The sequence below is a fragment of the Gobio gobio genome, assembly GCF_949357685.1.
Source record: "Gobio gobio genome assembly, chromosome: 1".
NCBI classification, from domain to species: domain Eukaryota; kingdom Metazoa; phylum Chordata; class Actinopteri; order Cypriniformes; family Gobionidae; genus Gobio; species Gobio gobio.
The window spans coordinates 45,803,869-45,822,836 of NC_137097.1; the positions used below are offsets into that span (position 1 = coordinate 45,803,869).

Here is an 18,968-nt window from a genome sequence, read left to right on the forward strand (position 1 = left end):
TTGTGGAGTTTGAATTCCTTGGAATATAGGATAATCCAAATGTGCCTTGCAAAGAAGTTTGCATTTTTTAAGTTTGCATTTTAGATGTGAGTGTGGTTTTCTTTTTTAGAAGTGTTAATGAGCTAAACATGTTTTCTTTGACAAGTTTGACTATTTGCTGATATCTAGCCATGAAATCTTTAAAAAGGGGAAATTCAAACTGTCTATCTGTGGTTTTGACAGGGGCCTTAAGCCTTCAAGTGTCCTCTGCAAAGTAAGACAAAAAGAAAATGTATTGTGCTTGTTGCAAAACTTGTAGTAGTCCAAGACAAGTAGCTTACCTTATAAGTAATTACTATATTATGATGACAGTCATAACTGCTTAGGGCCGCCCCAAGAAGTATAAAAAGCTTTGTAAATTAGTTTTTCGGGGCCGTGCTTCAGGTGAAGACTTAATAAATGCAAATGAAAAATGATAAATGCTGTTCCCATTGTGAACTCATGTTTACATTTGAAAGAAGTTTCTGTCTTGGTCTGAGTATTATGTTGCAGGAGGTTCAGGGCGCGATTCTGTAGCCAGATCAGCCCATAATGCTATGCATTATGTATTCCTTGAGGTCAGGTATACATTTCTTACTCTTTACTTCAGAGCATTTGATGTATGTATTGATTATCTTTGAATTGATTATGTAATTGGCATGATACCTGACTAATAATAAATTGTTACATTGATTTATTCTGACTACTCTGGAATTATTAACTATAGTAGATTACGTTAACACGCAAATCTACGCTCAGGTTAGTAACGGACTAGAACACAGTTTAGGTGAAGCATAAGGGCACACCAGACTGATGCTTTAGAGCTCCGACTGACACATTGGCATTAGTTACGTATACTTAGACTGTAGAGGTTAGTAGACCAAATGGGTCTTCCGTTTAGAGCAACAAAAAGTTGTTAGACCAATCTAAATAGGGTAGCCTCAACTCCTGATTATTGTAATATTATTCTAAGTACGTGTACGTGGGAAACCATGGCATGATTATGTAAAGTTACCATTAGAGGAAGTTAAGTTGGTCGCTTGGTTCTATGGTAATGGTCATGGCCTCTGATTAGATATAGTCTTGCATTAATTAAATGGGTTCAGATCTAAGGGGACTGAAGAAAAAATATTCTAGAATGATCAACGTGGAGCACGGGTGTCTAGGATATCAGTTAATCGCCTCTGTCTAGTGACCAAGACTGGCGAGTTTGCGATAAAGAGATCGTAATCCGGCCGGCTGGTGCGAGACTCGATGAGATCCGGATAAATGGGTATAATTTCAATAAAGAGTTAAACAGATTAATCAAATGTGTAGTTAAACTATTAAACAAATGACCAAATAACCAATCGACATTCTAACTTAAATTCAAGTTCATGATAAAATGGATTTAAAAATTAAATTAAATTACTTTGCCCCGCTGAACAGACAGAATGCACAGAAACCTTCACCCGCTAATCGTAAGCCGTCATTGGGACAATTGGGCGGGCCTTACAGTATTATTCTGAAACTTCTTTTTAAGTAAAAACGGAAACCCTTCTGTGGTTATTCGTATACATTTTTCAATTAAGTGTTAGAGTGATTTTTTCCTGGAAATATCTTTATTGGTTGTAGTTTGCAGCTGCTCGGCCATGGAAACCCATTCCATGAAGCTCTCTACACATTGTTCTTGAGCTAATCTGAAAGTTTGGAGGTCTGTAGCTATTGACTCTGCAGAAAGTTGGTGACTTCTGCGCACTGTGCACCTCAGACCCCGCTCTGTGATTTTACGTGGCCTACCACTTCGTGGCTGAGTTGCTGTTGTTCCCAATTGCTTCCACTTTGTTTCTAATACCACTAACACTTGACCGTGGAATATTTAGTAGTGTGGAAATTTCACAAATTGACTTATTGCACAGGTGGCAACCTATCACGGCTTGAATTCACTGAGCTCCTGAGAGCGACCTATTATTTTTATAGAAGCAGTCTGATGCCTAGGGGCTTGATTTTATACACCTTTGGCCATGGAAGTTATGCCATGGAACACCTGAATTCTATTTTTTTTTTTTAGGTTTGTCCCGATACTTTAGGCAATATAATGTAGATAAGATCGATCTTCATCACTGCAAAAGTTAGAAACTCATCGGGTCTGTTTGAAGCTGGAAAGATTTGATGCTGTGCAGGCAGATGTGTTCCTGCCTAAGGTTGGCCTGAGGGTGAGGTGTTCACCTCTCTACCATAATTTCCTTAAAACACTCAATGTTCTGTTTTTGTCATGCTTGCTCTTGTTATGCAAGGGATGTTACGGCTAATGACTTGGCATCTAAGACATGCAAAAACAACTTCTCAAACATGTTGCACTGACAAATATGAGATTGCTGATGCAGTGATAACGCTGTTTTTTGCTTGATTTAAACATAATCCGTTTCCAGATTATAGGATGATAAATTAAGTTATACTTTATTTTAAGGTAACGTAGATACATTGTACATTACTTAAATAAGCACTGAGTAATATTAATTAACCACATGTCCTTAGAGTTACGGTTCGGGTTAGGGTTTGGTTTTGGGTTAGTAACTTGCAATTAGATGCATACTTGCATAATTCACTGTTATTACTATATAGTAAGTACAAGTAGTGACATGTAATAAAGTTTTCCCATAAATTATTCTTAATCTTCGTTAATTACCCTTTGTTTGTTGTAGGCATAAATAATGCTCCTAAACGCTTAAAGTCCTCATGAAATCAAAATCGATCTTATTTAATTTGTTAGCCCACATTACAGGTCTTAGGGTGAACAACTAATCCGTGCAAGTTAATACACAGAAAAAAATTGTTTGCCGCGGTAATCTTTAATCAAAATCTGAAAAGTAACTTCCGGTCTTGAATGGCGTTCCCTTTCCGATGACGACTATGTGCCGGCTTGGGTTTGAATATCCTTAACCACTCCCCTCCATCCGTTAGTCTGCTATGAGCGCGAGATGGAGAGGAGGAGCGCTGAAGTGAAACCCTGCCCTCTATTCAATATTCCGTTTCACCTGGAAATACGTCACAGCACTGAAATAAAGTAAGTTGCAACTTCCGGTTCACTGGGACTTTAAAACAAAATGTACCACTCCTCCATATCACTATGCAACACCCTCATTTACTCTCACACACACACTCAGTTAAAATAATGTTCTTTCTAAGAGCAATAATATGGGAGGAGAGGGGATGACGGGTAAACATATGGGTCATGTGATGCAGGCCATGGTGAGCTCGGAAAGTGTCAATTCAGCCGGACAGGCCTTTCACCCCATCTGTTTGTTCTCTCGCTCTCTCTCTTTCGTTCCTCTTTCATGAATTATTAATGGATAGATATGACCTCGTTCTGCAGCGGAGAATTCAAAGATCAGTCCATTTGTCGCCCACTAAGGCTGCTGTCTATCTGTCTGTCTGTCTGTCTGTCTGTCTACTTAAATATCATTACCCATTCATTTAAAGTCTGGGTATGTGGGGTAAAAAAATTATAATTATGAGCATATGACATGATCAGAATAACCGTTGTCTCATGGGGACAGTTTGAGTCCAACCTGAGTTAATCCCTTTCCCATTCCCCCTTATCCCATCCCTACTTTCCTACTTTCTTGTCTATAGTCCAATGTACAATACATAGTTTGTCTGTTTTGTGTTTACTGTAATATACCTGAGGAATATATGACATATATCTCCATCTTATTTTCATTACTTCTATAGTTTGCCTTTAGTGTTTACTTCTTCATTCTTGTTTGAGTTTACTTTAATCATCTTTATAGTGAGTAAAGACTATTGTGACATTCCTATGGAGCGTGTACATACAATCGTGAACAGATGAACAGAGCACCAGCCGCATGTTCGCAGGGATACACCTGAACACATCCGTCCCTGCACTGGTTATAAACACTTATCACAAAACAACGGAGCGCCCACCCACACTCAAACACACACACATGCTCTGTTGATGACTGTTTACTTGCATAATAAATAGCTGCCTCCCGCGGCATGTCTTCCTGTAACGTCATCAGTTGAAGTCTGTACGTTTTTACCCCTTTACAGTTACAGACAAATCAGCCAGGTGCATGAGATCTTTTTATGCTTTTCTTTCTGAGCTGGTTTTCTGCTTGGCTGTCATTTGCTGGAGGAGAACTGTAACTAGAGATGTTTGCCAATATTTTGCTGGCACATTTTAAAAGATTTTGCAAAAGTAACTTAATACTGAACGGGCCTAGAAAAAATGTCCATTGCGTAATGCACTGTATTCTGATCTATAATCACAACCATATTCGTTTATCAGAACAAACTTGAACGTGTTTCTCTCCTTCATGCTCTGTTTTCACAATTCAGTTGTTCTTTATTAGTATGACTTTTTTTTATAATACAGTCCAGTAATAAATCAAAGCTGCGTGGAACGGTAGAGCAGTTGCACAGGCCAATAAAAACAGCGATGGCTCCAGCACTGAGTTCTGCTTAAATGTTCAGTAGCATTAACCTCTCTCTCTCTCTCTCTCTCTCTCTCTCTCTCAGATGAATAAGGGCTGTATTAGTCTCCGTCTGAATGGGTTAGGGCATATGATGTTGCCTGTGCTTAAATGCATCATCTAATGCTGTTATTTCCCAAATCCACATCAGTCATTAGTCAGCTCTCTCTGAATTGATACAATTCTACAGTACCTATAACAAACAGAATATATAACACATTCACGTTCATTCACATTTCACTTGAAAATGACAAAGTGCATTTAAATTATGCATTCTAGAAAAATATGGGTATCTCATGAAAACATGTCCAGGTCACATTCACCCCAAAATCAAAATCACATTATATTCATGATAATTCAGACATTTTTATTATTTTTGTTTGTATTTATTATCAGCAGAAATTCTCATTAGATTAGACTAGGGCTGGACCTGAATATTCGAATATTCGTTCGGTGGCATCCCCCTAGAAGTGTTTCTCATTTGCGCTTGAATATGTTTACACTATAAAATCTGGTAAAATGCAATACTCTTTTTTATTTTTTATTTTTTTTTTCAATAATCTTATAGTCTAGCCGTTTTTAATAGGATGGACAGTTGAATAGGAACCCAACCTCGTTATATATTTGCTTCTCTTAGCGTTCCCTGCAAGGCTGCAACTGGAGTATTTTCTGTCTAGAGCGCACAACTGTGTGAGCTTGTATGGAAGAAGCGCATGCCTGAGCTTGTATTTTGGGTTAAGTTGCGTTGATTTGATATTGTGGAAAATAGAATAATATCAAAATGTATTAGTCTTTTTACCCGTTAGGGATGTGATGGCGAGAAATTTTTTTGCACTGAGCGGCTGTGAACGAATGACAGTGCGGCCGTGCGCATTTTACTTTCGGTTTAGAATTAGCACTAATTCGGGGGCGGGTTGCTTGAATGGTGGGTTCATTAGCCTATTATTCTTAATGAAAAACACAACAACAAAACAGTACAAAAATCACAAACTCCCTTAAATATATAGGCGCTTTTACATTTCGCTTTGAAATCAAATCTTCGTCAATCAAATCACTCTCGTGATGAATGAAATCTGACTCCTGCTGCTGGTCTGTGCTGTGACTCTCGTTCAGCTCACACTGCACGTTCAGTTTTTTATTGTAGTTAATCTGTTCTCTAACTGAACTAAATGATTTTTACAGCTATAAAATATCAAAATTACGGTTGGGGCAGTGCCGCGGTGGGCAAGTGATGTAACCGGTGTTATGCTTGAACACGGTATCACCGACTATCAAAGCAAAGCCTAATATTACCCGTTATTATCAATCTAAATGAATCTACTGCGAAATATAGGAGCTTGTTACTGGGATGTAACAGACCGGTGTGTTTTGTATCACTACAGTGTCCATTCTCTGAGCATATAAGCCCTGCCTTTATTAGAAAGAAGAATATGTTCAGCACCCTTCCTCCGAAGCTTTGAATATTCGGTGTTGATTACTACCGAAGCTTCGAAGCTCAAAAAAATTTATTCGGACCAGCCCTAGATTAGACATTGTTTATTACATTACAGTAAAAACGTATTTTTTTTTAAATCTAAAACAGCATAAATTATTAAAATAAATACTATCATAACACAAATATAAAATATATTATAAACTACAATATAAATATAATCAAACATATTTATAATAAAATAAAAACAAACAAAATAGAAATTAAATAGAAATTAAATATATATATAAATTTTATATAATACAGTATCTTTTTTAGTTCTTGAGAATTTGGAGAGAAAGTGCTTAATTGTCATAAAAAAATATAATGCAAAAAATTTACTAAAAATATGCATAATTTTAAAAGCAAAATGTACATTTTTGTTTGATTATGTGATGAAATATGATTTAAACTAAATTTGTGAGATTCACCCACATGAATCAAACCAATGATCTTGGGGGGGCAACTGGAGCAATTTCCGATCATTATCATACCGAACATTTAAAAAACATAAAAAACGGCATTAGGTATAATTTTATTACAGATTTAATTATTGCAAACATATCACAAAACATACATGAATCAAACCAATGACCTTGTCGTTGTTAGCACCAAGGTCTACCAGTTGAGCTACAAGATAATTTTTGAGCTATATTAATAAATCAAAGTAATCAATGGAAGGTAATATCAGTCCGCTATTATGTGTGTGTGAGTCAAAGATGTGATGAAATGGTGGCTGAGACAGTCACAGCGATGGTTAGAGGTTTGTGTCAATCAGTTTTTGAACACATTCACTGCGATGACTATGTATGTGAGGGAGAGAGAAGAGAGAAAATGGACAGCTAAATATTTCAGTAGTTGCTGATGTGTGCTTGTGTCTAGACTGGGTAGGGGATGAGGGGGCGAGGATGCATGAAAGCGGCGTGTGTGTTTGTGTGCCTTTGCCAACACTGGAAGAAAGGGGACAGGAAACTAACGCAAAGGTCACAAAATGTGTTTTTGTCAGTAAACAGGAAGCTTGTTTTGTTACACTAAAAATGAATGAAAATGCTTTTCTAAAATAACATTCACTATCTTTATTTATATCCCACACAGACTGAAAAAACAAAAAGCGCCCTGTTGGGTTTTTGATGTAAAGTGTCCTGTCCTGAAACATAAGACCTCCTCTATTTCAGGCCTGTCGTCATAAGTGCTTCTCAGCGCTCGCGGAGAACCGCTCGTTTCTTTTACTGAGAGCAGAAAATAGGATGGAGCCACTTTAGGAAACATTCACAACAAAAGAATGAAACCTGCTTTTAAACAGGTGTCATTTCCAAATGTTTAGGTGTCGTTTCTAAATGTTTCTGTGAATGGGAAGAATATAAATACAATACCATTCAAAAGTTTGGGGTCAGTAAAACATTTTTAAGACATTAAATCAATCAAAAGTCACAGTAAAGACATTTATAGTAAAGATTTATGTATCGCACAACTGTTTTTATATAAATAATTATGTTTCAATAAGAAATGTTTCTTTAGCATCAAATCATCATGATTTCTGAAGTCTGAAGACTTATGCTGAAAATGCAGCTTTGCCAACACTGGAATCATTTTAAAATGTATTAACACTGGCAGCAGTTATTTAAAATTGTATTACTATACAATATTAATCTTTTACTCTGAGCATAAGACACTTGTAGCTAACCCCAAACACTGTAGTGTTCCCTTCACCTTATTCAGAAAAAAGTCAATTGACAGCCCAGATTTCTCACTTTAAGGATTAGTTTTCCTCTTTCTGTAACATTTGGGCTAAATTGAAGCATCAAACACACACACATAGCAGCAGCAGCTCATATACGGTAACTATCTAATTGCTTAATTACTCTCAGCTTTCTGTCTGTTCTTTGCATATACACATATGTGCACATGTGTGAGAGAGAGAGCATAATTATGTGTTAATAAGTATACACGTGTACGTGCGAGACACTAATTATGTGTTAATAAATTTATGTGCCTGGAAGTAAGTGTTTGTGACGGTGTGAATATTCTGAAGAGTACATGCATGTGCATGAACAATTCAGTATATATCATGGCCTACATGCATGTAGGTGTATGAGTTAGCATGTGAGTTATGTATGTGTATATAAGAAGTTGTACTCACTGTCTAAGCATTGACTGCACTCGGTCTGGGTGGCCCCACACTCCTTGACCACTCCCTCTCCTGGAGGACACTGCAAACAGCACTCCCCTTTGTGGGTGTAACTCCCCGACTCGCACTCCTCTTCTACGGCTCGCTCCAGCTTAGAGCCAAACACCAGCCCCAGCTACAGAAAGAAAGAAATTACATTAATGTTCCATCTCTCTAGGGGTCCACTGATTTCTTGTCTCCAATTACACATAAACCCTTGAGATATTTTGATGTTAATACTTTAATTAAGGTGTTTGCAAGGCAATATTAGTTAAATTGATATTCCTCAAATGCTATTTCCTTCTTCTTTTCCACTAATTGCTGTGATTAATTCAGCCTGAACCACCTAAAATATAAACTCCATTCAAACGTTGTTTTGCAGACAATTATTTGTTTTAGCATTAAATTTAGTTTTGGTTCCTTTGAACTTTTACATTCAATCTCATTCAAATCTCCCATTGATTTGGTTAGAATAGTGCATATTGCTTATTGCTTATTAACCCTTAAACGCATACCTCGGGTCTTTAGTGACCGGGGAAGTCATTCACTACCCTCCTCCTCATTCATTTTTTAAAGTTAGACATCAACTTTATTAGTATTCCTCAATCAATTAATTATTTTTAAAAAATATAACAATAAAAATTATAAAAGAACACCTGTTTTCCCATTCATTTTTTGTAAAAATAATAATAATAATAATAATAATAATAATAATAATAATAATAATAATAATAATAATAATAATAATAATAATAATAATAATAATAATTGTATAGGAACGCTAATGACCCGAGATGTGTAATAGTGTAAGTATATTTTTTCTGCACAATGATAATTGAATCTTTGATGACTGAATAAGTGCAATTCACCTTTATTCCACAAGGTTTACACAATGTTGAAGTAAAGTTTCACTCATAGTTACCGCAGGCAGAAAACAAAAGAAACATCAGCAAAACTTGAAATGGCTCAGCGATTTACTGCAGAGCAAGTGCTGAACTCAATCAAATATTAGTCTCACTGTCACTTGATGCTGGATCTGGTGAGGAAGCTGTCAGCAATCAAAATATTTGATTTTATATTTTGAGAATATGTTTGAGATTAGATGCTGAATGTACTGAAATTAGCTCTGAAGAGGACAGTTATAATGAAATAAAACATTTGCTCAAACTGAACCCTTCCAGCTCCAAAAGGTAACAAAATATGCTTTATTTTATTCTTCTGTAAGTTTTATATTATCGCGGCAGGTTGAGATCCATCCGTGTTAGATATAGATCCGGGTCACTAAAGACCCGAATATGTAATAACCACCGCCGAAATATTCATGCATTTAAGGGTTAAATTGTGACAGCTGACAGATAACAAGATGTGATTTTGATGCAAAACTTCTGAAGTTCACCTAAAATGTAACTTCTTTTTGTGTGTGTGTGTGTGGTATTTTTAATTGATAGTAAAACTAATCTCAGAATTTTCCAGTTAATCCCTCATTGTCTATAAACTCCTTCATATTTGCTGCACGTGTTTGGTAACAGCTGCATCACAGCATATTGTGCTGATTGCATTTCTGTGTCAAAGCTGGGGCGTGTTGAGCAAGATGAGACAGGCAGTTGGAGTTATACATATGTCTATTACATGTCCAGCTGTTTCTCTCGTATTGTCACGGGTACGATTACACATACTTTACACATCAAGGTCTCACAGACCAGGATCCGCAGACCCTCTCTACCCAAGACATCTATTAGCCCTACCCTTCCTCTTTCACATGTCCTGATCGGTTTGTTGAGTATTGTCAATAACCCAAGGGGTCGTAAACATCTGTACATGCAGGCACTGTAAGAGGTGTTTATGGGCTCATTTTGTCTCAGACGGCAGATGTGTGTGCGGTGTGTTTAAGAGGACTCGGAGGCTCATTAGTGAGGCGCAGACTTCACTTTGAATTAATTTAATACTGCGGCGCTTCTCTCTTCCTCTCTCAATAGGTTCAGTCTGGTCATGTGATCATGCTCAGTGATTTCATGTGTATAGAGTGCAGGGTGACCGCCCACACTGACTTGGTTCCGGAAGTGTTTTTCCCATTCATTTTCTCCAAAGGAATTCTTCAATTTCTTCAATAAAGTGTCCTAAGCCATGAACCACACCAACCAGAGATGAATCACATTACAAACCATGATTTAAATGAAAAAAGTATACAAAATTTGCTTCAAATGAATTAAATTGATGAGGGAAAGAATTCATCCCATTAAGTGTCGTGAATATAAAGTAGTTGAATCCAAAATGGCAGTGTGTATATATTCCAATGTGTAGGTTGAAACGTTACAAAGAAAGTTAAAAAGTCTTACCTCAGAAAGACTACTAAATAAGGAATTTAGGGCCAGATTTACTAACAGCTGCGCCAGCGCAAACCCTCTTTTGGCGTTAAAAAGCTACTGTCAGGATTTCCTACGCAGTGAAGAATTAGTACTGAAAAGGTGTGGACAGGGTTATTTTTGTCAATTCATAGGAGGAGAGTATTTAAATGAATTTTTGTGCTAGTTTGCGCAAGTCAATTTACTTTTTCTTTATTTGTGGCATTATTTACCACCTTAAAAAAGCACGTCTTAAACCAGATGCTAACTGGTAGATTACGTTGGTCATTATGGAAATGATCCGGCTGCGTAAGTGTTCTTTCATTTGCACGTCAGTAGATCATGCGCAGAACTTTTCACTCCCATCGGCACTTTTTGGGAATTGCACTCTCATGCTAATTTGCCCTGTTTAGTAAATCTGGCCCTTAGTATGATTTTGATTTTTAGATGTTTTTTTTATCATTATAGAGTGTTGAATTGTGTGGTATATGTTTATGTGTCTACTATAGATGACTTCTGAATCCAAGACAAATTTTCAAAATATGGGACAATGAAGTGCTCTCTTTCTATATATATATATATATATATATATATATATATATATATATATATATATATATATATATATATATATATATATATATATATATATATATATATATATATATATATATATACTGTAAATAGACAGAGAGAGATCCATGGCATGGGTAGTGAAGACGTGTGACTGCTATTGAATCATATATCACATTTTAACAATCTCTGTTGTCATTGTAACTTTGTTTTTGAAGGGTTTGTGCAAAATCATTAAAGTCCCTCTCTAGTCAATCATTTTATTATTTAAAACTCATCTTTGATCACCAAAATTACATACTTAAATGTTTTTTTTCCTTGATTTTTTTTTTCTCATGCCTTAAAATAGCTTGACTGTAACTCTACATACTTGCCTCATTTAGTATGCGGTTCTATGAACATGCAAATTAGCCCCGCCTCCACTCGCTCGCATCAGCTCAGAGACCCACTCGTTGACATGATTGGTTACAAGTTAGTTTGTGACGTCAGAAACACCAGCGATTTTAAACCGCGTTTTTGAGGCTGTCTTTGGCTCACTGCAGTTTTAAGGAGAAAATTCTCAGCAATGGTGTTGAATTTGCACATGCTTCATCTAAAAGCATATTAACAAACACCACATAGACATAAACAACATTAAAAACTTGATTTTCACCCCAGGGGGACTTTAAAAACCAGGCCTATTTCTCTGTGGTGTAAATGAATGGCATTTTTACTTCTGGAGCCCCACCATTCTGCTCTATTGAGGAATAAGTGGGCCTTGTTGAAGCATTTCTCTCTAATATAGCTGTGAAAAGAAGCACAGATTCATTCATTAACCTGTGGATTCCAGAGTGTTTCAAAGACACACTCACAAACAAGCATGAGCACACACACACACACACACACACATATAGCCTACACAGAATAATTAAACTCACAGCACATTTTCTCCTTGCATTCTTTAATGAATTAGCATTTTCTCTCTCTCTATCACGCGCAAACACACACACACACACACACACACACATTCTTTAATAGAAACCATAGCACATTACAAGTTGTAACAAATACACACAATTTAGACAGGTCAACATCATCTAGACCCCCCACAATCAAAGTAAAGAGGGAAAACCTCTCTTCTGCACGTTTTCTCTTCTGCTTGTTCCTAATCTTATCTACCTTCCTAGCCTCTCTCACACACTCTCTTTGCCCTTTAAGACTCCTCTTTCTACCCTCCTCCTCCTCCTCCCCTCATCCACATCCTCTCTCGCTCTCATTCAGAAACAGATGCACTGGTACAGCAGCCAACTCACCCCTTCATTTACTCTCTCTCTCTTCGTCAAACCCTGGCTGTCTTCCTTTCTTTTTTTTCTCTCAATTTGCATTCGCTTGAGTAAGCGTGCCGATGAGTTAACTTGGCAGGCTTTAATGGACTCCCCAGAATGGAGCATGCCCAATACTTAACACATCTGATAAAAGATTATGTGGCTTTACTTAGCTATAGTTTGGGGACTAAATTAATCTGCTAAATCTTACAAAATCTCCCCGGTCAAATCCAGTACTTTTCTATACTGCAGCTAAGTAAATGTGTTAGCAAGGGCCTATAATTACTGTGTTGTGATCTGCACCTGTCCGTAAACCACTGCTATGCACCAGCCTGGAAATGCTACTGAGCTTTAACACCGTGAAACATCAAGCCTTGACAAGCCATCGCCTATTTCACCCCCAATTAGGCGATTTGTGTCCCCGTCAGATCTCTAGTAAAGTGCCCTAGGAGCGCAGTGCCTTCACACAGCTGTAAGATGGCACTCCAGACGGAGCGCTGCTGGCTCATGTGTCGGTGGAGATTCTTCTCTCACTCTGTGCACCTGGATCAAACTCAATTGCCAGCTCCGTTTGCCATTTTGCAAATCAGATCACTGAAAAGAGGTCACGGTGTAATTGTGTTTAGTCAAGAGCGTGTGCATGTTTAAATTGATTTGGACCGTGTTACACGAGACTGGAGGTGGTGAGGGTCACGTAGGGCACTCGGTAGGGGACCATGAGGGTCACATGCTTGAGCATCAGGCATATCCCTTACAAAAATCTACCAAATTAAGTTCAAACCAAAAATACCACAGGTAGGTATATTTGCCAGCACCATAATTGTCAATTTTTTTATTTTATTTTTTTCATTAAATGATGATTCAGATTGTACAGATTCTGAATCTATGGGTAGATTCTTCAAGGCGTTGCGGCTAAAGTGCCAGGGGTGCCAAAATTCGGGAAGATGCATTTCATCGAACATGGCCCGCAGAATCTTTTTTTAAATGTTGATCCCCTAAAAGTCATTAGCTACATTACATAGCTACAATACACACGCATACTAAACCTCCATCCATAATAAAAGCTACTAAATTAAGCTATAGGCTAATGTGGCAAATAATAAATCCAGTGGAATTCGTCAAACTCATATTTAAGTGAGGCAACTTGGCATTAAAGTTTGTTTACAGTAGAAGGCTATGCATTTATTCTGTGCACTGATTGTAGCCGGTTTTTCTGGCACCTAATGCAGATTAATTTTAGAATACAAGAGTTAAGAAAAGGGAGGCTGACACCTGTTCTCCAGAAACCGGGCTGCTGAGATTAGTCATCAGCACTACCACAGACCGCGAACAAGTTCCGCCGAATCCGCATCACGATAAGCGGAGCATCACGCGAGGTGAAGCTGTTCACCTGATGTCAAATAACATACATAGAAATCCAGCGGCGGATCACTTGTGCGCATGGTCTGACTCTGATCTAAACTAATGCGAACACTTACCGCTCCACAAATCAAGATCCACAGCAAGGTGTCCATGTCTGATATGTCCCTTCCCTCTCAAACTGTAAATCAGTAAGTGTGAGTCGTGAAGTGAAGATCAGCCCTCCGAGAGTTCATTTTAGCTCCATGTGGCTGCTGCTCTCATGCGTGGATGGTGTTTGGGACTTTAGGACTGTACGGAAGCGCGTGCCCTCGCTGATGCGCGCAAACTGTCCTGTCCTGTCCTGTACTCCGCACTCAGCGCTGTCCAGCAGTGCACTGCGGAGGAGAGAGTCGTGCACGCAGATATGAGGGGGGCACGAGTGCTTGCCAACTCCCCCCATCAGCACCTCTCTCTCTCTCTCTCTCTCTCTCTCTCTCTCTCTCTCTCTCTCTCTCTCTCTCTCTCTCTCTCTCTCTCTAGAAGGATATATTTCTCTTTTATCTCCAACAGAAACGCATATGCAGAAGACTGGACGAGCACCTTTTATCACGCATTTAGACTTATTATATTTACATTATCGCTTTTCCGTCATTATATATGCATAGCCTACTGTATGTCTATGCGCATCCTATATATAAATCGCTTATCCACATAACTAGTGTTAAAACACATTTAACTATTAACTACTGTTTGAAACAGTAAATCAAATGTATTCGCAAACCAAGCTTTTGAAATATTGAAAGAAAAAGAACCGAGTGGATGAGTGTAATGGGTGTGACGTCACGGGACTGGTGTAATCAAACAGACGCCACAGGAGGGCGACTGCAGCCAGTGACTCACCCATGTGACATATGAGGCGTGATAAGGCCATAGACGGTTAAGTGCCGGGGATGAGAGGTTTTTACGATTTTTTCCCTTTCACCTCCATTCTTCCGATATTTTTTCCACCTGTTCTACGTTTATGAGAAAATACATGTGTTGTAAATATGGCTCTGAAATGTCCGTGTATGTGACTGAGTGCTTTTAAAGAAACAGGTTGGTGCGCTGCAAAATAATTTTCTTAATAATTAAAATAATAGAATAAATGATAAAAAAAAATACGATTTTGGCATTTTTGTAGCCTACCTTTCAAAAATCTTGTTAGCCTACATTTAGGCTATGCTTAAAACGAGATAACGACAATAAACTTAATTCAAGATATGGGCTATTCTCTGGGGGGGGGGGGGATGTCTTGAATGATGTGGTTTTGCTTCTCAAGTAAATTTATCTTAAGAAGTTTCTGCTCATTCATAAAATGCATGCAAATGTTCCTACTGTGTGTGTAAAATGATCTGATTGAAAGGGATAGTTCACCCCAAAATTGAAAATTCTGTCATTAATTCCTCACCCTCATGTCGTTCAAAACCCGCAAGACCATCATTCATCTTCCGAACACGCATTAAGTTATTTTTTATGAAATCTTAGAGCTTTCTGACTCCCGATTATACTGCAACGTTATTAGCACGTTGAAGGCCCAGAAAGGTAAAGACACCTTAATGTTATGAAGCAACGAGAATACTTTTTGTGCGCAAAAAAACTAAATAAAAATAATGATTTTATTCAGTCTCCTACGCTGTTCACGTTGTAAACACAGTGCAGCGTTTCCGGGTTCTACGTCAGAACGCGGCTCACTATTGGCCGATGCTGTTCACGTGAGCACAATGACGCAATCAGTGGCCAATAATGAGCCAGTAATAACATTTCCTTCTAAATGGGGGGTCAGAAAGCTCTCCGATTTTATCAAAAATATCTTAATTTGTGTTCCGAAGATGACATGAGGTCCTGTCTTACAGGTTTGGAACGACATGAGGGTGAGGAATTAATGAAAGAATTTTCATATCCCTTTAATCTCAAATTAGCAAACATCTCTAATTTACTTTCTCTGAAACCTATGTCATTCTGGACTATGAAAATATCTGTACATAAATAATGTTAGTCTCTTTTTCCCCCTTACAGAAAGTGCTGAGAGTGAGGAACGATGATCTTTTGTGCTGATATAAGATTTAAAGGTAACCTAGACCTGTAACATCAGCTTACCAATCCATTAAAGCCGAGCAGGACATTTCTTAAAGTGGTCTTCCTATAGTCAGACTCACAGAGACTGCTGACTGGCATCAACGGACATCTTAAGATCAAATGACACTGGGATGTGGCTTCAGGAACTGACCATCTATTTTACTGATGTTGAGGAGGACTCGAAATATCTGTTCATCACCGGTGGTGATAGGACAAACTACTTTTTATCAACAACAAAAAAATTCTGGCACAAAAAACAATGAGGATCTCAATTAGATCATAATATATAAACCTCATGATTTATATAACTAAACATAATGAGACAGTGATTAACTTAAGAGATTGCATTTACTTAGCCTGGTGCTTTATAAATTAAACTGAAGGACATTACATTTATTAATGTTGAACAGATAATTGCATCGGTTCATCTTTAAATTAGTACCATCACTTTTGGTTATTACTCAAGTACAATGGAAAACTGTCAGTTACAACCAGTAAGGCAATGCAAAATATACATTCTCTGTGACAACGGCAGTCTTTAGCTAAGCAGTTTGGATTCCAGTCCAACATCATCCTCACTTTTCCAATCTAGTTAGAGAGTGATAGTAGATGTTTTGAAGTCTTAAGTTTAAGTTACAATAGATCTGGTATCACTGAGATCATATAGCAAGTCGGAAGCAGTTCTTCATCGATCTGTTAGTTTATCAATAAATCCACATCCTACATTGTCGAAGGCGACCACCACTACCCCTTTAACCACACACACACACACACACACACACACACACACGCACACTTGAATTAACTTACTCACTCTCTGAAATTAAGACATCGCAGAAAGAGCTTCGTGATCGATGGATAACAAGCGAGCAGTCAGGAAAGACAGCAAGATCAGCCTCTTTCTTTCTGCCAGTGGAATTAATTCAGCCTGGCTAATTAATCCAGTCAGGATAAAATTAAGTCTGCCAGGATATATTGATGTTCCTTAGAGTCAGAGACATAAATTAACAACGTAATACTGGTAATGCACAGTTTTCATTTGAATCATTTTTATTGATTGTGATTGTCTTAGTGTCATCTGGATCTTTTATCTATTCTGTTTTAACAATAGCACACAGGTTAAATGCGTCTGGTATTATCGCTGATGAATTACTGGATTCAGAATAGACAGTGTGCTTTATATTTAATGATAGCTATTATCTATGAATACGCTCCATTGCTTTCTTGTATCTACAAAAAAAAAACTCTCTCTGCTGAGAAAGGACAAGTATGTCCAGATGGAAACCTATTACTCTCATTACGGCAGATTACATGCACCACATACCTAAACTCAAAATAGTACACAGCCGTTACATTTGATCTCTGTCAGTAAATATAGATAAACGGCAACACACATATATGCTATATAAGTATGAATATAAGAGTCAGCAATTTGTCATGGCTCCAGTGTCAATTTACCTGCTTTATCGTGAAGCCAAATTCATAACCCATGTGTTAAATCTTGCATGAAGCAATGGGGTTTTTCAAATCTGGATGGTCCACTAATTGATCTACGCCCATAGTGTGAAACATCAATGATACATTTATTAATATTATTCAAACTGTCATTGTTTCAAGCTGGAAACACAGAGTTAATAGACAGCAGAAGCAATAAAACTGAATATTTTAATTGCCGTTATTGGAGGGAACTCAATAAAATTTGAGGGAGTGTTAGCAGATTGGCAATTACTTGATGGACTGTCTTGCAAATATAAGAAGACGTTTTTCATTGTTGTTATGCACATATTGATTTTGTAAATGGGTGCACGCAGGTCTTTTCAGGCCGCGGTCTGTTCTCGTGACAGATATGGATCGCGTACAAACATTTAAAGTGTCAAAGGACAAAAAAGTTGTGAATATGCATGGGAGCGTTGCCAGTGCCAGATGCATGCAGCTCATGCACACTTCTGGGTTGCAAGAGAACTTGTGTTCATCATGCAGTTCATAAAATACAGTTTGTGAGTCCCACAGGTTGAGCCTAATGAATCTGCTGAGCGTTGATATTTAGACGGGCCAAGGAGCAGGTTATATTAAACAATCAGCTGACACTGTCTATAAGCAATATCAAGACTGTTATTGCTATATGTACAACATCATTTCCCAATGTTTAACACTCCCAGCACAAAGAGCTAAAGATGAATACTTTCCAGGCTGGACAAAAATGCTTTTAATGTTCCCAAATGTTGCCTGTTACAAATAATCCACACTACAGATGTGGAGTTTTCTCACCCGGAATACTATGCCTCTTTGATTCTATCCATATGACAGACGGATCTAAAGCATGCCGACTCCATGATGCCATTCGCTTTGTCAGTTATTGCAAACCTGCAAAATAAAGGGTAGCAGCAGCCAAATATAGTGGCCGTGTCCCATCCTGCATTGTGGCTCAGTGCCAATGCGATGAGTGAGTGCATTCACGGACATCGAATAAATCACCGGAGCTTGTGCTGTTGGTTGCTCATAGACATTCCTACTCCACTGCACTTATTAAATCTTTTAGAGGGCCGATCACAGTCTCCATTCCTATTGGGTGCCTACATCAATGCTCATTTGCATACATTTTAATAATCTGTTGTATTGTCAATGTCACCGGAAATCTCCAATCCAATCGTGAGTGGGTGAATGGCAGGGCAAAACTTGATTATATCTGTGCATGTAAATGTGTGGACATTTATGTGTGCAAGAGGAGCGTTGCTTTTTGTTGGAGAGAGAGAAAAATGTGCATGTGAGTGTTTATACCCACATAAAAGAAAGCCTCACCTGCGGTTGGTTACTGAAAAAGAAAACGATTTCAACTTGATGAATATGCTTTCTTTCACAAACTACACGTGTATGTCTGAGTGGAGTCCAGCCAAGCTGTAGGAGAGTGAGAGAGTATCTTAAAAGCACATGCATTATCTCTTTTATTTGAACTGTTTATCATGCTGTCATTTTCTAGGCTCCCTCGTATACCATATCTGAAAAAGAGAAGGATCGAAGGAAAACAGAGATTAAAAGGTACAGAGGAGGAATTTGGTAAGTGAAGAACCCATCAAAGTCTCATCATTGCTTCCCTATGTGTTCTTCAGCACGTCTAAATCTTTATAACTGTCCTCTCTTTATGTCTCACTTTGAGTTTTCTCT

The 18,968-nt window shown here is 37.9% G+C and overlaps 1 protein-coding gene across 1 annotated transcript in view; it reads right to left on the bottom strand.

The window, feature by feature from the left end:
• Positions 1-14,088, bottom strand: part of ngfra (nerve growth factor receptor a (TNFR superfamily, member 16)) — a 39,905-nt gene extending 25,817 nt beyond the window's left edge. The window contains exons 1-2 of the mRNA XM_079820986.1: positions 13,829-14,088; positions 8,105-8,267 (exon numbers count right to left, since the gene is read on the bottom strand). Of these exons, the coding sequence (XP_079677112.1) occupies positions 8,105-8,267; positions 13,829-13,864 (199 nt within the window). The 5' untranslated portion in view covers positions 13,865-14,088. The remainder of the gene's footprint in view (positions 1-8,104; positions 8,268-13,828) is intronic.
• Positions 14,089-18,968: the final 4,880 nt, after the last annotated feature.